Source organism: Rhinoderma darwinii, chromosome 1 (genome assembly GCF_050947455.1).
Source record: "Rhinoderma darwinii isolate aRhiDar2 chromosome 1, aRhiDar2.hap1, whole genome shotgun sequence".
NCBI classification, from domain to species: Eukaryota; Metazoa; Chordata; class Amphibia; order Anura; family Rhinodermatidae; genus Rhinoderma; species Rhinoderma darwinii.
In genome coordinates this window covers 419310783-419336556 of record NC_134687.1, presented here as the reverse complement: position 1 = coordinate 419336556, position 25774 = coordinate 419310783, and the positions used below count along the sequence as shown (strand labels likewise).

The window sequence follows — 25774 nt, the reverse complement described above, 5'->3', positions numbered from 1 at the left end:
GTGTGCAGGTGCTGGGCAATATGGTGTTGGCCCTCGAGGCCATCCTTATGCCCGATTTCAAATGAGGCCTCTCCATAGGACAACCCTTGCACTCTGGATAATTCCCTGTAAAAGTTAGTCCTCCTGCCCCAACGGGTTTGTCAGGAATTGCTCTGGTGTGCGACTCCGCACACATCTCTCAGGGACGGTCCTACCTTGTCTCTCCATTGGCTGGTTGTCTCGGTGGATGCCAGGCTCCCTGGCTAGGGGGCAGTGTTCGGCCTTATCATGGCTCAGGGCACATGGTCCAAGGACGAAGCACTCTTTCAGATCAACCTTCTGACAGAGAGACAACTCAATGGCGGTCGGCTATCTGAACCATCAGAGCTGCACCAGGAGCATAGCGGCAATGTGAGTCCTTTCAGATACTCCACTGGGCAGAGCATCACGTCCCAGCTATTTCAACAGTCCACGTTCTGGGTGGGGATATCTGAACTGCAGACTTTCTCAGTTGGGAGAAGCTGGATGTGGGGCAACAGTTGATTCTTCCAGAGATTTTCCTCCATCTGGCAGATTTCGAAACTGGTGGTGCATTCCTGTTAGACTCCCTTCCTGGTTATCCACAAGCGTAAGGTAGTGTTTTGACCTGTCCCATCCTCTCTATCTAAAGTGGTCTCTGCCTTAGGGCTCATTCAGATGAGCGTGATTCTTGTGTGAGTTTTTAGGCAGCGAGTGCGTTGCGTGAAACTCACTGCATGTTCTATACTTGTGCGTTTTCATGCACCTAGTCGCCCATTGAAGTCAATGGGTGCGTGAAAACCACGGACAACACATGGACGCACATCCGTGTGCTGTCCATGTTTCACGCATCAATAACATAAAAAAGGAGTGCTTGCGAGTGTGAAAAACACATGCCACACGCAAAGCACACTGATGCAAAAACACAACGCACACTGACAGATTTACGCACGTAAGTCTGTTACGCTCGTGTGAATGTAGCATTACACTTCAATGAGGACATTGTACTCTCTTCCCTTCGAATTTCCCATCCCACCTGCAGCAGTGCGCACTTCATTGTCTTGACGTGGTTCGAGCGGTTCGCATCTACCTTGTGGCGACTGAATACGTAAGACGCTCTGACTCTCTCTTCGTAATCCCTGAGGGACTGCGCAATGGTTTTCTGTGGCTTCCAAGGCTACCGTTGCTCGTTGGATTAGGTCTGCAATCCTATCGATCCAAGGGCAAGGTTCCCCCCATCCCCTTTTGGGTTACTGCCCATTTCAGGCTGTCAGTGCATCCTGGACGGTACGACACCAAGCTTCTGGCCTCTTAGGTTTGAAGGGCTGCGACCTGACTTCGGTACGTACCTTCGGGAAGTTTTACCAAATTCATTCTCTGGTTTGCTCTGATGCCAACACATATCCTGCGCTCTATTTGATTTCTCCTGGGCCTGGGACATTGGTTCTTGTTGTTAATGTTTTTTTTTTCCTCCTACCGCTTTTAAAAAAAAATAAAAAAAAATGTATTAGCTCAGTGTCTGTGTGGCCTGGTTGGGCAGAGCAAACACTTTTTCCTACCTAGTGTTAGCCTCCTCATAGCAAGGGTCTATACCCGTGGTGCATGGTTAATAAAATCAATAAGGGTATGTGCACACGACCTCTTTTCAGACGTAATGGAGGCGTTTAATGCCTCGAATTACGCCTGAAAAAGATGGCTCCAATACGTCGGCAAACATCTGCCCATTGCTTGCAATGGGTCTTACGATGTTCTGTGCAGACGAGCTGTCATTTTATGCGTCGCTGTCAAAAGACGGCGCGTAAAATTACGGCCGCGTCAAAGAAGTGCCAGGACACTTCTTGGAACGTAATTGGAGCCGTTTTTCATGAACTCCAATGAAAACCAGCTCCAATTACATCCGTAAAATACGCAGCGAAAAACGTACTTGCAATTACGTCTGAAAACAGCTCCATAATTTCAGACTTATTTGGCGTTGTCGTGTGCACATACCCGAAGAATGGAATTAGTACAAAAATCCGATTTTTTTATTTTATTTTTTTAAGCTTTCAATTTTTATTTCATATACAGAGCTTAGCAGGGAAAGGAGATAAACTGGCTCCTCTGCCATCCAGCCTCCGTAGAGCATTGACCCTCAAATTCCAAGAGTTTAGTGAATATCAGCTGGCGAAATATAATACCCGTAAACAACGCGGTAAACATGCCTCCAAGAAAAAGAAGGAAAAGAAAACTAGTGTAAGTATTTCATTCAAGCGTTGCTTTTTTGTCTGTAAGCTCTGTTATTTATTTTGTACTTCTTAATATGCCAAATCAGGGTGTAAGTAAATGAAACCTAATTAGCAAATCATCATGCTAACATATGATATACTAATGTCTAATTTTCTGTTTTAAGTGAAAATACTCTTTCAGAAAAAAAATGACTCTCCCTGGTCCACCACACATGCTAAACTTTAATTCAAGGTTTTTCCCAAAAGTAACTTTTGACATGTGAATGAGTCATTCCAACCATCAGTGGAGAAGTATCTATAAGGGTATGTTCAAACGCCCTATTTACGGACGTGATTCAGGCGTTTTACGCCTCGAATTACGCCCGAAAAAACTGCTCCAAACATCTGCCCATTGCATTCAATGGGTCTTACGGTGTTCTGTACAGACAGGCTTTTTTATTATGCGCCGCTGTCAAAAGACGGCGCCTAAAACGACGCCCGCCAAGTGCATGTCACTTCTTGGGACGTAATTGGAGCCGTTTTTCATTGACGCCAATGAAAACCAGTTCGAATTACGTCCGTAAAAAACGCTGCGAAAAACGCGTGCACTTGTCAAAACGTCTGAAATTCAGGAGCTGTTTTCACAAAACGGCTCCGTAATTTCAGACGTAATTGGCCCTTTCCGTGTGAACATACCCTTAAGAGGACCTGTCGCTAAGTTATAAAAGTTGAATTGGTTTACTGACCTGAATAGCACGGTCTCCCTGATTCCAGTGTTGGTTTTACTTTTTTTTTTTTTCTGGACTTAGATCTAGCAGCTCATATCTTTCCAAACAAACTTGATAAAGTTGTTATCCTATAACAGCGCCACATTGTAAGTCCCTTCAGTCCGACCCGTACTACTAGCAATGTTGGTCTATGGAGAATACATGGCAGTGCGCTTGATTTTATGCACGTGTTTGCAATGGATGTGGCTGAAACACCTGAACTTAAAGAGGCTCTGTCACCAGATTATCAAATCCCTATCTCCTATTGCATGTGATCGGCGCTGCAATGTAGATAACAGTAACATTTTTTTTTTTTTAAAACGATCATTTTTGGCCAAGTTATGAGCAATTTTATATTTATGCAAATGAGCCTTTCTTATGTACAACTGGGAGTGTTTTCTCTTCTTTCCAACTGGGCGTGTCTTGTGTTTGTAACATCTAGGCGTGTTTACTTGTTTTACTAGCTGGGCGTTGTGAATAGAAGTGTTTGTCAGCATCATATGTCAGCATCATCCACTTCTATTCACAACGCCCAGCTAGTAAAACAAGTAAACACGCCCAGATGTTACAAACACAATACACGCCCAGTTGGAAATAAGAGAAAACACGCCCAGTTGTCCATTAGAAAGGCTAATTTGCATAAATATAAAATTGCTCATAACTTGGCCAAAAATGATCGTTTTAAAAAAACAAAACGTTAGTGTTATCTACATTGCAGCGCCGATCACATGCAATAGGAGATAGGGATTTTGATAATCTGGTGACAGAGCCTCTTTAATAATTAGGTGAAGTGTCCGCATACTTTTGGATATATAATGTACCTATATAGGTACAGTTTTATATACATTTAGGTCCAGAATTATTTGGACAGTGACAAATTTTGTCTGTTTACCAAAACATATTGAATATACAGTTATATAATCAATATGGGCTTAAAGTGCAAACTCTAAGCTTTAATTTGATGGTATTCACATCCTAATTTGAGGAAGGGTTTAGGAATTACAGCTCTTTAATATGTAGCTGCCTCTTTTTCAAGGGACCAAAAGGTAATTGGACAATTATCTCAAACGCTATTTAATGGTCTGCATGGCCTATTCCCTCGTTAATCCATCAATTAAACAGGTAAAAGCTCTGGAGTTGATTCCATGTGTGGCATTTGGAGCTGTTGCTGTGAACCCACAACATGAGGTCAAAGGAGCTCTCAATGCAAGTGGAACAGACCGTTAGGCTGAAAAAAAATGAAGAACTCTATCAGAGAGAGGTAGCACAAATGTTAGGAGTGGCCAAATCAACAGTTTGGTACATTCTTAAAAAAAAAACAGCGCACTGGTGATCTCGTGAACTCCAAAAGCCCTGGACGTCCACGGAAGACAACAGTAGTGGATGATCGCAGAATTCTTCCCATGGTGAAGAAAAACCCATACACAACATCTACCCAAGTGAAGAACACTCTCCTGGAAGTAGGTGTATCAGTATCTAAGTCTACCATAAAGAGAAGACTTCATGAGAACAAATACTGAGGGTTCACCACAAGGTGCGAACCATTAATCCGCCTCAAGAATAGAAAGGCCAGATTAGACTTTGCCAAACAACATGTAAAGAAGCCAGCCCAGTTCTGGAACAGCATTCTTTGGACAGATGAAACTAAGATCAACCTGTACCAGAATGATGGGAGGAAGAAAGTATGGAGAAGGCTTGGAACGGCTCATGATCCTAAGCACACCACATCCCCTGTAAAACATGGTGGAGGCAGTGTGATGGCATGGAAATGCATGGCTGCCAAAGGCACTGGGTCACTAGTGTTTATTGATGATGTGACTGAAGACAGAAGCAGTCGGATGAATTCTGAAGTTTTCAGGGATTTACTTTCTGCTCATATTCAACCAAATGCAGCAAGGTTGATTGGACGTCTCTTCACAGTACAGATGGACAATGACCCAAAACATACTGCGAAAGCAACCCAGGAGTTTTTTAAGGCAAAGAAGTGGAATATTCTGCAATGGCCAAGTCAATCACCAGATCTCAACCCGATCGAGCTGCATTTCACTTGCTTAAGACAAAACTTAAAGAGGCTCTGTCACCAGATTTTGCAACCCCTATCTCCTATTGCAGCAGATCGGCGCTGCAATGTAGATAAGAGTAACGTGTGTTTTTTAAAAAAAAAACGAGCATTTTTGGCCAAGTTATGACCATTTTTATATTTATGCAAATGAGGCTTTCTAAAGTACAACTGGGCGTGTATTGTGTGTGTGTGTGTGTGTGTGTACATCTGGGCGTTTTTACTTCTTTTACTAGCTGGGCGTTGTGAATAGAAGTGTATGATGCTGACGAATCGGCATCCACTTCTCTTCACAACGCCCAGCTTCTGGCAGTGCACTGACACACAGCGTGTTCTCGAGAGATCACGCTGTGACGTCACTCACTTCCTGCCCCAGGTCCTGCATCGTGTCGGACGAGCGAGGACACATAGGCACCAGAGGCTACATTTGATTCTGCAGCAGCATCGGCGTTTGCAGGTAAGTCGATGTAGCTACTTACCTGCAAATGCTGATGCTGCTGCAGAATCAACTGTAGCCTCTGGTGCCGATGTGTTCTCGCTCGTCCGACACGATGCAGGACCTGGGGCAGGAAGTGAGTGACGTTACAGCGTGATCTCTCGAGAACACGCTGTGTGTCTGTGCAATGCCAGAAGCTGGGCTTTGTGAAGAGAAGTGGATGATGCCGATTCATCAGCATCATACACTTCTAGTCACAACGCCCAGCTAGTAAAAGAAGTAAAAACGCCCAGATGTACATACACAATACACGCCCAGTTGTACTTTAACGTTAAACACGCCCAGTTGTACTTTAGAAAGCCTCATTTGCATAAATATAAAAATGGTCATAACTTGTTCAAAAATGCTAGTTTTTAAAAAACCAAAACGTTACTCTTATCTACATTGCAGCGCCGATCTGCTGCAATACGAGATAGGGGTTGCAAAATCTGGTGACAGAGCCTCGTTAAGGCAGAAAGACCCACAAACCAGCAACAACTGAAGACAGTTGCAGTAAAGGCCTGGCAAAGCATCACAAAGGAGGAAACCCAGCGTGTGGTAATGTCCATGGGTTCCAGACTTCAGACGGTCATTGCCTGCAAAGGATTCTCTACAAAGTATTAAAAAAAAACATTTTATTTATGGTAATGTTAATTTGTGCAATTACTTTTGAGCCCCTGAAATGAGGAGGCTGTGTAGAAAAATGGTTGCAATTCCTAAACGTTTCACAGGATATTTTTGTTCAACCCCTTGAATTAAATCTGAAAGTCTACACTTCAATTGCAACCCAAACAAGAGACAAGGTAGTGCTTCCAAAAATTAAGGGAATTTATTGACCAAACAATGCAGTGCAATGTTTCAGTCCAACGGGACCTTTCTAAAGCAAGTGCTGCCTTGTCTCTTGTTTGGATTCCACTGTGGGACTCTGGATCAGGTTCCTGTGAGGCTTGCACCCATTATATCCTTTACATCTGCTGCTCCGTTGCTGTGACACCCTCTTCTCTGTTTTTACACTTCAATTGCATCTCCGTTGTTTCATTTCAAATCCAGTGTGGTGGCATGCAGAGCCCAAATCATGAAGATTCTGTCACTGTCTAAATAATTCTGGACCTAACTGTACCTAGAATTATAGTATTTTAGGGGTGTTCTTTAATGGACACTAACTTTTTCAAAAACGTGTTATGCTATTCTAAGAGTATATCTAATAAAGATCAACTTTGTAATTTTAGTCAATGTTAAAAAAAAAAAAAAAAAAAGGTTTTTATCCATGCAAATTTTGTGTGAAGTTACTGCCACTAGGTGTATCTCTTCCTGTAATCTGCTGTCTGTCCCTGGTTACAGAGCAGGATTCATGGACTGCAGAAAGTAGGGGTGTCTCTTCACTGCCTGTTTATAGAAGGTTAAGGGAATGGCGGAGCAGGAGTAGGAAGCAGAGTGAAAAACAGACATGTTGCCTATACAGGTCTATGGAGAGGGGAGGGGGAGCAGGAAGAGAGAGAGGCACGGACACGCTGCCCATTTAAGCCTATGGACAGACGTTAAAGCAGTGTCCTGGTAAGTGTTAGGGTATGTTCACGCGCACTGTTTTCAGACGTAATTCGAGCGTTTTACGCCTCTAATTACGCCGGAAAAAACTGCTCCATTACGCCTACAAACATCTGCCCATTGCTTTCAATGGGTTTTACGATATTCTGTTCCCACAAGGTGTAATTTTACGCGTCGCTGTCAAAAGACGGCGCGTAAAAAGACGCCCGCGTCAAAGAAGTGCATGTCACTTCTTGGGCCGTTTTTGGAGCCGTTTTTCATTGACTCCATTGAAAAACCGCTCCAATAACGTCCGTAAAATACGCAGCGAATAACGCGAGTAGTTACAAATTGTCTGAAAATCAGGCGCTGTTTACAGGCGAAAACAGCTCCGTCATTTCAGACGTATTTTGCTACTGCGTGTGAACATACCTTACTGTGTCACCCCAGTCCTGGATTCTCAGCTACTCCGCTCATTACTGCTTTTATAATCGTGTGTGTTCCCCCAAAAAAATGAAGAGGCAGCACTCCAAGGAAACTGGTGAAAAAAAAGTGGTGTGTTTATTCACCCCAGACAGGCAACGTTTCGATCCGTCACTATGGGATCTTTGTCAAGCCTTAGTGACGGATCGAAACGCTGCCTCTTCATTTTTAGGGTTAGGCACACTTCTAATATTCTAAATTTGGGGTCATATATTCCATAGTCAGCAGTTGCAATGGGATGGACCCTTCAGAAGGAAGGATGGAAAACAAAATTTGTTGTCCTATCAGTCTGCTAGTGAACCTGGAGTAGAATTTATGTATTTTTTTTTTATAGAGGAAACCTTAAAACACTAAGGCCCTGTTTACACTGAGGTGTTTTTTTTTTTGTTTTTGTTTTTTTTGGCGCTCATTTTGTAGTAGACTACGCTATTGATTCCGCAAAAAAAACGGAAACCATTTGCAACAGAAGCATTACCATTGAAATCAATGGTAATGCAAACGGAAGCTATGGTTTCCGTTTGCCTTTCCGTTCACGGGTTCATCCGACGGAAAGGTCTAATGGAACTCGTGAACGGAAGGGTGACGCTTATGTGGACACACCCTAAGGACTTATTTAGACGAACGTGATATACGTCCGTGCAACGCGCCTGATTTTCACGTGCCTCGCACGGACCTATGTTAGTCTATGGGGCCGTGCAGACTGTCAGTGATTTTCACGCAGTGTGTGTCCGCTGCGTGAAGCGCACGACGTCCTATATTTGTGCCTTGTTCGCGCATCACTTCAATGGGTGCGTGAAAATCACGCGCAGCACACGGAAGCACTTCCGTGGGACGCGCGTGATTCGCGCAGCAGCAGTAAAACTATGAATGAAAGCAGAAAAGCACCACATGCTTTTCTGATTACAAACCGTGTCAATGATGGCGGCTGCGCGAAAAGCATGCAGCCACGCATCATATCGTGACACACTGAGCTGTTAAGTAACTTTTGCGTGCGCAAAACGCACACGCTCGTGTAAATCCGGCCTCAGGCAACTAACCCTATTTTCCACACTACTAACGAAAGGTATTGAATTGTTCTGTTCACATGATTCCTAATAATGAAAAGAACCTTTATTAACCCTTTCAGGACACAGCCAGTTTTGGCCTTAATGACCGGCCTATTTTAAACCTTCATGACCAAGTTTATTTTTTAAGTTTTTTCATTGTCGCATTACAAGAGCTATAATTTTTTTTTTATTTTTGCATCGACATAGCTGTATAAGGTCTTGTTTTTTTGCAGGACAAGTTGTATTTTTTAATAGCCCCATTTTGAAGTACATATAATTTATTTATTAACTTTTTTTTTTTTGGAGGGGAATAGAAAAAAAACTGAAATTTCGCCACTTTTTTGCATCCTAAATCTACGCTGTTTACCGTGTGGTATAAATAACACTAACTTTATTCAGCGGGTTGTTACGATTGTAACGATACAAAATTTATATAGATTTTGTATGTTTTTTACTACTTTAACACAACACTTATTTTTTATTTTTTTCTCACAATTTGTTTTTGTGTCTCCATATTTGAAGAGCAATAAGTTTTTTTTTTTTTTTTTGTTTTTTTTTTCCGATGATGCAGTTGTATTTGGCTTTTTTTTGCGGGACGACTTGTAGTTTTTATTCGTACCATTTTGGAGTAGATGCGACTTTTTGATCGCTTTTTATCACATTTTATTTTATGCCGAGATTCACAGAAAACATCAATTTTTCCATTCTTTTTTTAAATATTTTTTACGGCGTTCACCGTGCGGGTTAAATCATGTAATAGCTTTATAGGCGGGGTCGTTATGGACGCGGCGATAACAAATATGTGTAACTTCTTAACTTTATTTTGTTTTTTAATAGTAAAGCATTTTGTAATGGGGGAAAAAGTGGGTTTTTAATTTATTTATATATTTTTTTTATTATTATTTTTTTTTAATTAACTTTTTGTTAGTCGTACTAGGGGACTTTAATATGCCACACAGCCCGACATGAATGCTCTACATACTCACCGATGCAGTGCTGTCTTCTTCAGGTAAGGCCTCTCGTCTTCACGGGATCTGCGGCGACGCGATGACACTCACCGATGCAGCTCATCTTCACGTGTGGTCTCTCGTCTTCACGGGATCTGCGAAGGCGGCGCGATGACGTCATCGTGTCGCCTTCGCGGAACCCGTGAAGATGAGATACCACACCTGAAGAGGTCGGCGCTGCATCAGTGTGTGTCATCGAGCTGCCGATAGCCAGCAAGGGAACTAGTAGTACCCTTGCTAATCCCCATGTCACAAATCCGTTTAACGGTTGTTACATGTATTAACAGCCGTTAAAAACGGATCCATTGACTTCTATGGGGGCCGTTAAACTACATCTCTGCTCCGGACATCACTAACCATATATGGACAGTGATGTCAGGAGCAGAGCAGAAGTCCCAGGCAGAGTGCTAGTAGTGCTCTGCCCGGGACTATGGCTCTGGGATTGCCCCTGACAACACTGTCCATGTATGGGCAGTGACGTCAGGGGTTTCTCCTGAAGCTGTATTCCCAGCCAGAGCATCGGCAATGCTCTGGCTGGGAATTCCACTCCTAGAAGCAACCTCCAATGCGCTACCTACAGGGAGGGAGGCTGTGTGGCACTACCAGTGAGGTGGGGGGCTGTGTGGCACTACCAGTGAGGAGGGTGGCTGTGTGGCACTACCTGGGAGGGGGGCTGTGTGGCACTATCTACAGAGGGCAATAAATTTATGGGGGTACAAACAAGGGGCCTGAGGTCTATATGGGGGCACAAAGTGACGTTTTCTGCCATTTTACTGCCCACGTGAGTTCTCCCGCAAAGGGGCCTACTAAATATTGACAATTTCTACGTTTTATTGGGGGAAAAAATAATTTGATTTTCATTTTCACGGCCTCATTCCACTAAATACAGCAAAAAAACCTGTGTCGCCCAAGGGCCCACATAAACCTGGAGCCGGCCCTGGGTATAGTGAGCATTTTGACCCCACAGGTTTTTTTGCTGTATTTGTAAAGCAACCTCTTCTCAGCACAACAATACCCCATATTATGGCAATAAACTGACTTTTGGAGCTCAAATTTTGCTGGAATGTTTGTGACGCCATGTCACATTTGCAAAGCCCCTGCGGGACCAAATCAGTGGAAACCCTGCCCCAAAAGTGACCCCATTTGGGAAACTACACCCCTGAAGGAATTTTATATAGGGGTATAGGGAGAATTTTGACCCCATGGGTTTTTTCAGAATTTAGTGGAATTATGCCATAAAATTGAAAAGCTACATTTTTTCAGTTTTTTAAAATGTGGACATTTTTAAATTTTTACAAGAAATAAAGGAGAAAAAGCACACCAACATTTGAAAAGCAATTTCACCCGATTTTTACAGCAATACCCCATAAGTGGTCATAAACTGCTGTTTGGACACATGGCAGGGCTCAAAAGGGATGGAGCACCATTTGGAGCTCAAATTGAGCTGGAATGGCTTTTGGGTGCCATGTCACATTTCAAAAGCCCCTGCGGGGCCATGACAGTAGGGGGACCCCAAATGTGACCCCAATTGGGAAACTACACACCTTAAGAAATCTATATAGGGGTATTGTGAGCAGACCCCACAGGTCTTCTGCAGAATTTATTGCAATTAGGCCGTAAAAATTGATATCAAAATTTTTTCCACTAAAAAGTTGCGTTTTTTTTTTCATTTTCACAATACCCCACATGTGGCCATAACCTGCTGTTTGGACACAATTAGATTTTTGGAGTGGAGATTTTACAGAATTAGTTTTGTGACACCATGTTGCATTAAGCTAAGGTACCAGTACATTGGAAAGCCCTGAAAAATTACCCCATTTTGGAAACTACATCCCTGAAGAAATTCTTCTAGAGGTATTGTGAGCATTTTGACCCCGCAAGTGTTTTGCAAAAATTTGTGCACAGTGGATGTTTCAGATTGAAAATTGAAATTTTTCCACTGATATTCCATTTCAGTGACCAATCTGTTGTGCCCAGCTTGTGCCACTGGAGACACACACCCTATAAATTGTTAAGTGGGTTCTCCAGAATACAGTAATACCCCATATGTGGTCATAAACTGCTGTTTGGGCACAATGTCGGTGTAATGACGGGGTAGGGAGACAGACGGGTGAGCCCTAATCTACCCGCCACTCAGTCCCTGCCTACTTGCACGGCCCGTCCTAGGCGACGGCATACAACTGGGCGACTGTCCCTACGCTCAATATGTGTACGACAGACAAGGGTACACAGAAGCTAAGGGAAATGGGGCAGTTGCCCATGGCAACACCGTGAGCAACAGGAGTAGTGAACGAGCCGAGTCAAACCAGGAGTGTACGAGGTAGCAAACGCAGAGCAGGAGCGTAGTCAGTAAAGCCAGGGTCAAAATGAAGCAAGGTCAGTAATAATAGCAGGAGCAGCAGAGCCAGGAAACGGGAAAGAATCACAGGCAAAGACAAGCAGGAAATGAAGGTATAAATAGACCGAGGTCGGGAGCTTGGACCGTCTGGCCAGGCTGCGATTGGCTCTCTCACTCCTCCACCTACCTGCCTGAGTGGTAGCAGATCGAGTCACTCTATCAGACCTAGGAGCAGGTGCAGACTGATTAACCACGCGGGTCGACACAGAAGCTGTGTCTGGCAGATCCTTTACAGTCTGGCTCAGAAGGACTGCCATTTGGCTTTTGGAGCGCAGATTTTGCTTGGTAGTAGTTTTGGGGTTTTACTGGTAATTTCAGCTTATAATGTGGGGGTATATGTAATCTGTACGGAGTACATCAGGGTATATGTAAACAGTGAGAAGTACATCAGGTTATATGTAAACAGTGAGGAGTACATCCGGATATATGTAAGCTGTGAGGAGTACATCCGGGTATATGTAAACTGGGCAGAGTGCATCAGGGCATAATAGGATGATGAAATAGGGTGAATGAATAATAAAATGAATGATCTCTGGATTGATATGGTACGCTTTGAACCAATCCTTTTATGCACAGCCCGGGTTTTTTGGATATTGTACAAAATATATGCGCTCCAGTGTTGCCTAATCTTTGACTTCTTCACTAGCCCTGTAAGCAGCACAAGGTACTAAATTTTCCTCATCTCTCCTGCATCTAGGGGGTCCACCTGTGGGGTCTAGCAAATGTTTTATGTTTTACCACTTTTAAAAGAATCTATTCGCTAAATTTAAAAAAATGTTTTGTGTCGCCAAGTTCTGAGAGCCATAACTTTTTCATTTTTCCATCAATTTAGAGATGTGAGGGCTCAAATTTTGCGGGGCCAGCTGTAGTTTTCACTGATTCGATTTTTGGGTGTATGCGACTTTTTGATCCCTTTTTTTTTTTTAATGTAATTTTTTTGGAGCGCTAAGGTGACCAAAAAACAGCAATTTGTGTGTTTTTATATAATATATATTGTTTTTTACGGCAGTCACCAAGCGGGTTAAACAACGCTATATTGTGATAGTTCAGACTTTTACGGACGCGGCGATGCCAGTTATGTTGACTTTTAATTTTTTTAACTTTGATTTAGGGAAAAAATGGGAAAAGGTTTGAAGCAGCAATCGTTGGTTCGCTTGCATGATCTACTGCAATGCTAATGTATTGCAGTATATCGTGCTTCTGACCGTCTGCTACGAAGCCCTGCTGGAGGCAGAGCTTCCAAGGAGTACAAGGATGGCAGACCTGTCGGCCTTTGTTAGGCTGCCATAACAACCGTTGTTACCGGCCGATCGTGCTGCGGGGAGGTGCGATGGCTTATTTGATTCAAACACTTTAAATGTCGCGGTTGCGATTGACCGCGGCATTTAAGGTGTTAAACGGGCGTAATCAAAGTGAACTTCGATTCCACCCGTCGTAGTGAGGTGTCTGCTGCGTAACACAGCTGTGAGCTCGCTCCATACTTCCCCTTAACCCTTCTCTCGAACAGTTACGTGATATTGCGTTAAGGTGTTAATATATTGTCTATACTAGAGGGAATCGTCTGCAGACCGCTATCCCGGAATTGATTCTGAGCTGATGGTATGTTGAAAACATTCAACAAAGTCCCCCCGACATGTTTTGCCAAGGTGGTGTCCTCAGGGTTACAATGGGGCAATGGCCAATTATGTGAATAGAAGAATTCAATACCTTTTGTTGGAAGTGTGGGAAATAGGGTTAGTTGCCTTATAGGCAAATTGTGTTTCATTGATACTATAAGACCCTGTTGTTGGGAAAGGGTTTACTTATGCTACAAAAAACAAATGTTTGCTGTAAAGGGGTGTTCTCCACTTTTTATGGCATGTCGCTGGGACCCTGTCGATCCCGAGAACAAAGGGACCGAGGATCCTTTGTCCTTTTACCCTGGCAGCGGCACTCCTATCCCCCCGCTAACGAGAGGAAACTGGTGAGTTTGGGGCGATACACCTGTCAAACGCAGGTGAGCTCAGGGAGGTCAGAAACCTCCCGTAGAGAAGAAGGACCCTAGGGATATACTATCACTTCTAATTGAGGGAAAACCCATTCCATTTGATATAAGGCATTTATAAATCATCCACTGTTCTCCCTACTTATTATTGTTTCTTTTTGTAGGATATGAGAGTCTTAAAGTGTGGTAGAAATTTACGTATACTGGAAGCTATATTTAAGCGTCTAGGTAATCAGGTGAGTTCCTCCACCGTACAGAGCATGTTGACTTGGCTTTCAAAAGGTTGTTGCTATTGTGATATTTATTGTTATAAAATATCTTCTCATAGTTAGAATCTCCCACTCCTGCTAGCGCTGGAAAGAAGACTAAAGACAAGTTCTGCATGAAGAGTCTCATTCAGAGATTACATATCTCTAAGCCAGCTAAGCATGTCATGAGTCTGCTTGGATACAGGTCAATATGTCTCCTCTTTCCTTTCTCGTGTGGTGTGTGGGGTGTTTTTTTTAAATTTTGTGTTATTTATTTTTCTTCTTCTTTTGTCTACTTCATCTATTCTCCTTCATTTCTATTCTTGACTAACATCCTTATACTTTTGACGTTTGTACCCCTGTCCTTTTAAAGGGGTTGTCCAGGATTACATTTTATTTATATTTTGTCTTAATGTGACATACATTATATTAGAAAGCTAATTATATATGTTAATGTTTGGCAGTGTTACGGTGTTCTGACTTGCGGTCACGTAACCGCACCCAGAGTAAACTATTCACTTCCTCTGACTTTCAGGAGCCTCCGGGATGATGGGGGTTATGTAAACACAGGGATAATGGGGTTATATACAGGAATGATGGGGGTCATCATCCCTGTACATAACCCCCATCATTCCTGTGTATTACCCCCCCCCCCCCACTCCATCATTCCTGTATGTATAGGATGTTGGGGGGGTTATACACACACGGATGATGGCTGTTATTTACAGGGATGATGGGGGTTATGTACAGGGATGATGGGGGTTATATTGTCCCTGTAAATATAACCCCCATCCCCTCTGTGTGGTTATTACTGGGTGTGTGTGTGACAGTGCAGGGAGCTGGGTGACTGTAATCAGAACAGGGAATGACCTGTAAACATAGAGGGGCATAACTGTGTGCAAATAGCTGAGATGCTGTGGAGGAAGGGGTGTGGGGTGTAAGCTGTCCCCTCAGATGCAGCAAGGGATCATTGGTATGGTGGGCTACAAGACCGGAAACAGTCAGGACCAGAAGCAGCAGTGACGATTGAGATCAAACAAACTATTTAGGAAGTATGAAGGGGGTTTTAGGGAAGAGAAACCAAGGCTGGGGGGACACTTTTTAGAAAATATTGTTTTCCTGGCCAACCCCTTCAAGGCTCCATGCACACGACCATAGATATTGTCCGTAATTACGGACCCATTCATTTCTATGGCTGACTGACACCTTCTCATATATTTATGGGAAGGTGTCCGTGCCGTAGAAAAGCTCCGCAAAAGATAGGAAATGTGCTATTTTTTTTGCTTTTTACGGACCATACATTTATACGGGAGCACGGCCCGCAAATGCGGGTGGCTGTCCGTGCCTGTAATGATTACGAGCACGGTCGTGTACATGGGGTCTGACCGATTTTATCTTTACTGCTTTTCATCCAGGTATCCCAAAGATCTGAACTCCTTCTCCCGCAGCGGTCTTGAAGGTCCTTGGCAGTCCCGTCTATCTGGCCAGAGAATGAAATTAAAGCAACCTGAAACATGGGAAAGGGAGTTGAGTCAGAAAGGTAACACCGGCCCTGTATGGGAGCGTTTGCTTGGTGAGTAACAACAAGTAAATGGTTCAAATATGCTGACAATTGCCATTGAGGTATGTCCTAAAGTATTGCCCATTCTTTTGGGGGGATTTTTGTCACAGACAAACGTAAAGTACCCTTCATGGCATTATTAAGGAATCTGAGGAATCTTATCAGAGCTGGTATCAGTGAAAAACATCATACGGAAGTGAATGCACGTTTGTCTAACCAGGTATGGAAAAATTGCACTGTAACTGAATTGCTTGTTTTTTTGCATATGTGATCATTGTTATCATTTAAAATCTACTATTTTTGTAGAATGCGGTCATCAAAAGCCGTCTTTTTCCATTCCGCTTTCTCTCTGCTTACAAAGTCATCTGGGATCTAGAGTGTCAGCTAAATAAAGCAGGTAAGTTGTATTTGTTATATATGTTGATTGAAATACGAAAACTCTTGAGCTCTCCTGATATGTCTGTTTTAGTAAATCCATAAAATAGCAAGGCTGGAGCATTTTTTTCGTAAAACTCTGGTGTTCTTTTCTTTTGTTATTCCACTTGGAAATGGAAGAATAAATTGTCAGACTTTGTAGGTACACACCCTATTGACAAGGGGAACGGTAAATCTCAGTGGTGAGTATAAGTATTTACTTAAACAGACATTTCAGGAGTGTTGATAGGTCTTTTTTTAAACAACTTAAGGACACAGCCTGTTTTCCCCTTATGGACCAGGCCGCTTTTTTCAAATCTGACATGTCAGTTTATGTGGTAATAACTTTGGAATGCCTTTTATTTTTTCAAGGGATTCTGAGATTGTTTTCTCGTGACACATTGTACTTTAAGTTAGTGGTAAATACATTGTGTTTATTTGTGAAAAACACAAATGTTGAGAATTGCATTTTTCTAAATTTAAATGCATCTGCTTGTAAGACAGATAGTAATACCACACAATATAGTTACTAATTAACATTTACCATATGTCTACTTTATGTTGGAATAGTTTTTTGAAAATTATTTTACTTTTCTAGGACGTTACAAGGCTTCGAACTTTAGTAGCAATTTCTCGCTTATTCAAGAAAATATCCAAATTATTTTTTTTTTTAGGGACCAGTTTCAGTTTTGAAGTGGCATTGAGGGGCCTATATTTTAGAGACTCCCAATAAATCACCCCATTTTAAAAACTCCACCCCTAAAAGTATTCAAAAACGCATTTAGAAAGTATTTTTTTTATTATTTTTTTAACCCTTTAGGCACTTCACAGGAATTACAGCAGTGAAATGTGAAATTTACAAACTTCATTTTTTTTTTTTTTTGCAAAGAAATCTGTTTTAACCCATTTTTTTTTCTGTAACAACAAAAGAAGGTTTTACCAATGAAGCGCAACTCAATATTTATTGCCCAGAGTCTGCAGTTTTGTTTTTAAAATATCCCACATGTGGCCCTAGTAATGGACTGAAGCGCAGGCCTCAGAAGCAGCTAATAGATATTGGGTCCTCCTTTTTATTGGATTATATTTTAGGCACCATGTCCTAAAATTTTGCAGAGGTCTTGTGCCAAAACAGTGGAAACACCCCCCTAAAAGACACCATTTGGCAAACTACACCCTTCAAAGAATTTATAGAGTATTTTTGACCCATCAGGTTTATTGCTGAATTTAGAGGAAATAGGTCGCAAACATTTTTGACCTTTTACATTTTTGCGAGGTCTAAAGGAGAAAAAGCACCCCAACATTTGTAAAGCAACTTCTCCCGAGTATGGCAATACCCCATATGTGGTCATAAACGGCTATTTGGACACACGGCAAGGCTCAGAAAGGAAGGAGTGTCATTTGACTTTTGGAGCTCAAATTTAGCTCAAATAGCTTGCGGAGGCCATGTCGCATTTGCAACGCCCATAAAGGGTCAAAACAGTGGAAACCCCCCACAAGTGACCCCATTTTGGAAACTACACCTTCAAGGAAATTATTTAGAGGCATAGCTTGCATTTTGACCTGGCAGGTTTTTTGCAGAAATTATTGGAAGTAAGCCGTGAAAATGAAAACTTACATTTTTCTTTTCAATAAAATGTAGATATAGTGCTTTTATTATTTTTTTTTTTAATTTTCACATTTGATAAAAGAGAAAAAGTACCCCAACATTTTTAAAGCAATTTCTCCTGAACACCGCAATACCCCATATGTGGTGGTAAACGGCTGTTTGGACACATGGCAGGGCTTAGAAGGGAAGGAGTGCTATTTGACATTCAAATTTTGCTGGATTGGTTTGCAGTTCCATGTTGCATTTGCAAAGCCCTTGAGAGACCAAAACCGTGGAAACACCCCAAAAGTGACCCTATTTGGAAACCTATACTCCTCAAGGAATTTATCTAGGGGTAGAGTGAGAATTTTGACCCCACAGGTTTTTTTTTTTTCTGCTGAATTAATTTGAACTAGGCCATATTTACTGGTAATTTGAGTATATTTTCTGGGGGCATATGTAAACTGTAAAAAGCAAATCCAAGTATATTTAAAGGGTATATAAATAATAAAATTATTAATCCATAGATGTCTGGTAAGCCTTGACGCAATTCTTTATGCACAGGGAAGGTGTCGCACTGATAAGTGGTGTCCTCTCTTTTCCCCTTTTTGGAACACACTCTGCCCCTTTTTTGGGATCTTCCCTTTGCAGTTAGGGCAACACTTTGCCGGCACAGTTTCCCGAATAGAATATGGGCGCCCTCGCTTTCAGCAGATGTATTTGAAAAGCAGGAAGGGGAGGGCCCAATCACAAGTGCCTTAATAATCATCTCTTGAAAATTAAGGAATGACCCTCTTACAGCCTGCACATTGGAATAGCATGTAAGTGTTCTACAATGCCATCTGTACCATGTGCACAGCCACCTTTTTGTACCACACCCTTGTTTTTCACATGACACTTTACGGCTTCAGCACTTGATCTGAGAGATTAACCCCTCCATGTACTTATTATAGCCCGCAAGGCAATCTGGCTTGGAGGTCACTGTACTGGTACCTCGTACAGGGATAAGGGTGCTACCATCACCATGTATTGTGGTAACGAGGAGGACATCCCTCTTGTCTTTATACTTGACAAACAACATGTTCTCGCTGCATACTGCCCTGCTCTCACCCCTTCTGACATGAAGGCCTCTCTGGTTTATGGGGACGGTGCCACATGCTGCAGTATTTCTGGTGGAGAGGCGATTAAATAGTGGGATGCTGGTGTAAAAGTTATCCACGTAAAGGTGGTAACCCTGCCCTAGCAGTGGGTGCATTAAATCCCACACTATCTTCCCACTTGGCTTTTTTACTAGCCCCGTATGCAACACGAGATCCCAAAATTTTTGTATCTCCGCTACATGTTAAGGGGGCCACTTGAAGGGTGTAGCATATGATGATGTAGGGTTCTGTGCAATAAATTGCTGGGCATATAAACTGGTGTGGGCCACCATTAAATTTACAAAATCCTCACTGGAAAAAAACTTAAAATCAAATTCTGTGAGGCCTTCAGTCTTAAAATTAGTTCCTGAGCGGCCTATGAAATCAGAGGCTCATAATTCTTGGGGGTGGGTTCTACACGGAATCGCTTATCTGGGGGGTTGCCTCAGCTGATGTCCTGGGTTGCCTTTGTGGGGGTTTCTTCTCACCAGATGAGGAGGTGGCCAGATGTATGGGGCCAATTCCTCTCTTGTTGGCCTAATCTGTGTCCGAGGCCAGGAGGGCGTATGCCTCCTCTGCTGAATAGACCCTTTTGGATGATTGGGACTTTTTTGTTAGGGGGGTGTGTAGTGCTTGAACACGTGTAATACTGACTTAATTTTTACACAGGGTTGTGTGTTTTGTGCTTTTACACGTGTATTTCAAAATTGCTGAAGAATAAAAAAAAAAAGGGAAGAAAAAAGTAAAATAAACATTTTGTAAAAAAAATGTACTATAAATTTTTTTACGTCAATATAAAACTAAAGTATTTCCTGACTACCTGACACTAGAATTTAGTGACGCTGAATCTGCAACGCTATACATTAGTGCTAAAAAAACTAGTATAAAAATTATACTACCTTAAATTTAGACTAAAACTATAAACCTACACTATGTAAAATTTAGTGAACGAACTTCAGTAAAAAACTGAACGTCTGTCACTGACGCTAAATCTAATGCTATATATTTGTGCTAAAAAAACTAGTAGAAGTTATACTGCTGTAAATTCACTAAAACTATAAAGCTACAGTAACCACTGACACTAAATGTAACACTATATTTTAGAAAAAACTGTAGTATAAGAAATATATTACAGTAAGTTTAAACTACCTAAAGAAATTGAATGGCAAAAATTTCCTAAAATGATATGTAATATTTTTTTAATGCAAAACGGACGCCCGCTAACCTAAACGTCCGCTACCCTAACGCCCCACCTATACAGCTACTAACCACACCTAATTGGCTCCCCTAAACTCCTACTACCCTAATGTCCTACCTAAGCAGGTACTAACTACACCTATCTGATAAATATATATATACACAAAAAAAAACCTGCGTCAACAAACTACCACTGAGGCTGATTATAGACTCGGCGCTCAAAGGAAGATGGTGTGGTGATCAGCCCTCCGCAGAGGCCACAGGATGTACAAAGGGGGGGGGGTGAGGGCACTGGGGGTACAGGAACAGCAGCTGGGTACTGGGACAGGAAAAGTTAGGGATAAATCACAGTGCTGCTGCTATAAAAAATAAAAAATAAAATAAAAATCAGCCACACAGATGATGATGATCACAGTGAGTGATCACACAGCAGGATGCTTGGATGCACAGAAGGCCTCAGTAACGGTAAGTATGGCTCAGACGGTCACACACCAGCTCTGCTCACCGTTCCTAACCGGAATGAGGCGGGCAGAGCTGGTGCAGGGTGTTTGAAACAACCGCCATGGCTACGATTGGTCGGTCTATACAGCCTGAACAATGGTAATGATGGAGGGGGTGGCACCACCGCCACTGCCTCACAAGTACTTGGCAGGGATTAGTGGGGGGGGGGTCGCGCCACCCCGCTGTCAAGGACAGCAGCCGTCTTTACTTGGTCTCCGTGTCTTTAGACTACTGCAATACCAGACATCACATAGACAAGACTGGCACTTTTTTGGGGGGAAAAAAGCAGATCCTTTTTTCTAATCTTGTACGATTGTTAAATATATGTTCCACAGATTTTAAATTGTGAAATGTAACAAATACGTCATGTATTGCTACAAGGTAATATATAAACTTACTCTGTCATCTGCTTCTTGTACAGAGGAACCATTCCCCTCCAACAGTGTCCTTCTCCAACGAATCTTTCGCCGGGAAAAGAAGAATATTCCAGAGTTTTCTAGGAAACGTTTCTCTAGGCGTGAGCTGAGAGCATGTTTGGCTTTTCCAGTTGTCCATCGCCTTCTTAAAAGAGAGAAAGAAGTCCTGAGGAAAGCCAGGTAAGGACATAGCATTAGTACACTAGTCCTCGGAAATGGATTGACGTTTTGTTTATTACATTTCCTTTATCTTTTAGGATGGTAAAATTTAATAAAGATGTTGTGGATAGGTATAAGAGATCACTGGAGGAAGCCATTCAGATTTCAGCACGTCACAATATCCCACCAATACCTGGACGTACAGTAATCTTAATGTGTGTGGATTTATCGATGCATGTATCATGCCATGGAGCCAAAGAACTAGCTATTAGCAGTGACGTCAATTCTAAGAGAAGAGAACCACCCTCCGTAAGTTTTATAGGACAACATAATTTGTTTTTATTAAGAAACTTCTTTATAGGTATATACAGTATGTGGAGGTTCTAAAATGTATATAATCTTACATATTTTTATATATTCAGCATTTGATATATAACTGAATCTAAAGTAATGTCTGCCTATATCTATATCTGACTCGAAGAAAGCAGCTGATGGCTTGGCTTAGGATTTCTGCTTTATAGAATTTCAACCATACTGGGACAGAGACTGCTGCTGATCTCTAATATGTCAACCATACTGGGACAGAGATTGCTGCTGATCTCTAATATATCAACCATACTGGGACAGAGACTGCTGGTGCACTGTAATATATCAACCATACTGGGACAAAGACTGCTGCTGATCTCTAATATATCAACCATACTGGGACAGAGACAGCTGCTGATCTGTAATATATCAATCATACTGGGACAGAGACTGCTGCTGATCTCTAATATGTCAACCATACTGGGACAGAGACAGCTGCTGATCTCTAATATATCAACCATACTGGGACAGAGACTGCTGCTGATCTCTAATATATCAACCATACTGGGACAGAGACTGCTGGTGCACTGTAATATATCAACCATACTGGGACAGAGACAGCTGCTGATCTCTAATATGTCAACCATACTGGGACAGAGACTGCTGCTGATCTCTAATATATCAACCATACTGGGACAGAGACAGCTGCTGATCTGTAATATATCAACCATACTGGGACAGAGACTGCTGCTGATCTCTAATATATCAACCATACTGGGACAGAGACTGCTGGTGCACTGTAATATATCAACCATACTGGGACAGAGACTGCTGCTGATCTCTAATATATCAACCATACTGGGACAAAGACTGCTGCTGATCTCTATTATATCAACCATACTGGGACAGAGACAGCTGCTGATCTCTATTATATCAACCATACTGGGACAAAGACTGCTGCTGATCTCTATTATATCAACCATACTGGGACAGAGACTGCTGGTGCACTGTAATATATCAACCATACTGGGACAGAGACTGCTGCTGATCTCTAATATGTCAACTATACTGGGACAGAGACTGCTGCTGATCTCTAATATATCAACCATACTGGGACAGAGACTGCTGCTGATCTCTAATATATCAACCATACTGGGACAGAGACTGCTGCTGATCTCTATATTTAAGGAGTTTTCTCATAAGGACAACCCCTTGATCACTGCATGTCCTGCTTCCCTACTCTCCGGCCTACAGCTGTTATCACCCAGGGAAGCCCCTACACATACACCTCGCAGTGGCCAACGCATGGGAAATGTAGCATGAATGGTTGTCCATATAATGCATGGACCCATTGAGGCCACTAGAGCAGAGGAGGGGTTTGTCGTGGTGAGATATTGCCAGGCTTTTTTTTCTATGTCTATGCAGGAGATGGCTTTATATGGTGAAGATATTATTTTGTCTAATAATGAACTTTTTAATTCCAAAAAGATTAGTATTCTATAGGATACTTTGTGTATTTTTAATAAATTCTCATATTCCCCATGAAATAACATTTCTAAGGAATCTTTTCTTAGAACTCTGCATTGTGCCATTCCTCTGTTCTTCCGGGAGATGTATAAATAAATTGACCCCTGGGCTTTTTCATTCCCCTTGTCAATTGGGTGTGTCTCTACACAGTCTGACAATGATTGGTTTATTAAAACCGTCAAGTCAGGAAAGCTGACTGGTCCCCTTTAAGCTTATATGGACTATAATATTGGTGGTATTTCCATTAGTGTATGCAATATTGCAGTATATATGATTAATGATAGGGAATAGTGCTACCTTTCTCTTTTATTACTACTTTGCACTGAGAATGAATGGAGGATGTTTCATAGCAAGAGCCCATGTGACCGCTAAATGACCACGATGTCTGCTTAGGTTCCAATGTAATGTGGTAGTCCACTTTCTAGATCTTGCTGCCATTTTAAAATGATTCTGGTACATTCAGTAGTGCCTCCTTATAATCATTCATTCATTCAACACTAAACAAGGATAGCTGGAACCTCCTGATAGAGGCGCCAGTGACCACGCCTGTCCATATGCCCTATTAGGCCCCGCTCGAGACCCAGCTCTATGTGCCAGAACGTAGAGCCACTCTGTAAGACTGTCTGTAATGCTACCTTTCACCTACAGCAGCCGTGGGTTAACAGCAGATTTCCGGTAGGTTAGAAAAGCTGTACGTATGGCGAATAGCTAAACAATGCACCAGCTTTTTAAGAAGGGGTTGGCTACATGAGACAACCCCTTTAACTGCTAGGCTCAGTGGATTTTACTAGCAATAAATAGAGGGAACATCCATATTTTCTGAGTATTTAGTATGTCATGATGTTACACCTCTAACTGGGCAAATCGTAAACCCTGCTAGTGTGAACAGCACCGTATGTGTACCATCATGGAACAAAATGTGCAATTTGTGCTAGTATAAGTAATGTGTGATACTTGACTCAATATATTGATGCTTGGAATGTTGGTTTAGTTAATTTTATGCAGACGTATAGACTACTATTCCTTCCTAACTCTTCTTCTAATCTTAGCTCATCGATGTGGGTTTACTGTTGAGCCTCATGGTGAAGGACACTGCAGAAAATGCTCAGCTTTTCCTGTACAATCAAAACCACTATGCCTTGGTTGGCCACTCATCAAGCCCCCTCCTTGAACGTGTGGGCGAGGTTAAGCAACAAGCCGAGGTAAAACGAGACTGATATTAGAAAGTGTGGAATATAAAGCAATGTTTTTAATACTTCAGTGGTCTGCATTGTATAGATCCTCATGTATGTGAAAATAAAAGAAAGATCACCAAGTTTTTCTCTTTCATAAAAGTAATAAACTAACAAAACGATATTGAAAGTAAATGTATAGATCACTGTAATATAAGGATTATTGTTAGAGAGGAGTGTATAGTTCTGTAGCTTCTCTATCTGCCCCTGCTACAAGTGTTTGCGGCGCACTTAGGAATGCATAGGAGCTGCAGACACAAAACGGTTTAGATATTAACAACATTTATAAAGTAGCTGAATTTTTAATTTTATATGCATTGGAGCATATTAGGTTATTCAATTAAAAGTAATGGGTAGCAATAGTATTGGGTTCACAGGCCGCGTTCAAAATGTGTATTTTGGCATGACCCGCCTCAAAAGGCGCCAATATGGCGCAGATTCACCGCTCTTCGTGCCAAAAAACTGCTTTTTGACTGTGATTTGTGAACCCAACCGAATAAGCAGCAGTGTTCTGGAAATGACCAGCAGGATATTTTCTTGTATATTTACATAATTTAATTGTTTCTGTTGATTTTATAATGCTTCTATGCTGTGGACATTGTGTTCATTGCACTTATTAAGTGAATGTCCAACCCTGTACACAATAGGTCCAAAATGTTGCTTCATTTCTTAACATCTGTTTATACTTAATCCCTGTACTGAGATTCTGGGGACTTGTATTGTATGTGCAGCGTGTGTCATAAATACTAGAATTTAATCTTCCGCTCCCAGTGTTCTGATATTCTGCATTATATGGCAGTTAAAAGCAATTTAACTGTGTCATTATTTAGAGGAAATTGTAAAGTTTGGCTTAATTTCCCTTAAGGAAATGAGAAATCTTTCAGTCCTGCCCTTTGAAGAAAGAAACCCCTTGGCAGAATACCTCTCCGAACTTCTTATGAATCGTACTAAGGTAAGATGCCAGTCTTTATGTTAAAAGGGGGTTTCCAGTCAAAAACATTATAACCTATCCACTGGATTAGTGATTCAGATCAGTGGGGGTCTGACCGCTGGGACCCTCACTGACCCTGGGGTGGGTGATCCCTGCCACCCACTATGGCTGCAGGCAAGGAGGAATCTGAATGGTATAATAGTCAAGCATGCGCTCGTTTGAAGCTCCTCCTTGCCATGGTCATGCAGCTGGGGGGACCAGGAACCCCTCGTTGTAGCGATTTGCTAGGGGTGCGAACACTAGGTCCATTTGATCATGGATAAATGTTTGTGGCTGGAATACCGTTTTAAAGCTGCCATAATAGCTGGATATTGGCACTGCCAAGTATTGTTTGATATTACTGGAAGCACACTATACTATGAAGTGTTTCTTTACACAGGTAGATACTCTGCTAGTTTTTGGAGATGGTCATCTAAATGAAGAGTCCAAGACTGTGTTGAAGCATTATCGACGAGTAGTGAATGCTGACTGTCTCTGTGTAACTGTGCTGCCCAATGGCTTCAAAAGGTACGTTTGTTTATGCTCTTATCTCTGTGTTTTTTTCAGGCTGCTTG

General features: G+C 42.0%; 1 protein-coding gene across 2 annotated transcripts in view; it reads left to right on the top strand.

Moving 5' to 3' along the window:
- TEP1 (telomerase associated protein 1) overlaps nt 1-25774 on the top strand; it is an 89975-nt gene that overhangs the window by 9511 nt on the left and 54690 nt on the right. For both annotated transcript variants that reach the window (XM_075829195.1, XM_075829187.1), the window contains exons 6-16: nt 2065-2229; nt 14109-14180; nt 14273-14397; nt 15608-15765; nt 15864-15973; nt 16060-16150; nt 21011-21185; nt 21263-21473; nt 24047-24199; nt 25095-25181; nt 25600-25727. In XM_075829195.1, coding sequence (XP_075685310.1) covers nt 2065-2229; nt 14109-14180; nt 14273-14397; nt 15608-15765; nt 15864-15973; nt 16060-16150; nt 21011-21185; nt 21263-21473; nt 24047-24199; nt 25095-25181; nt 25600-25727 — 1475 coding nt within the window. The remainder of the gene's footprint in view (nt 1-2064; nt 2230-14108; nt 14181-14272; nt 14398-15607; nt 15766-15863; nt 15974-16059; nt 16151-21010; nt 21186-21262; nt 21474-24046; nt 24200-25094; nt 25182-25599; nt 25728-25774) is intronic.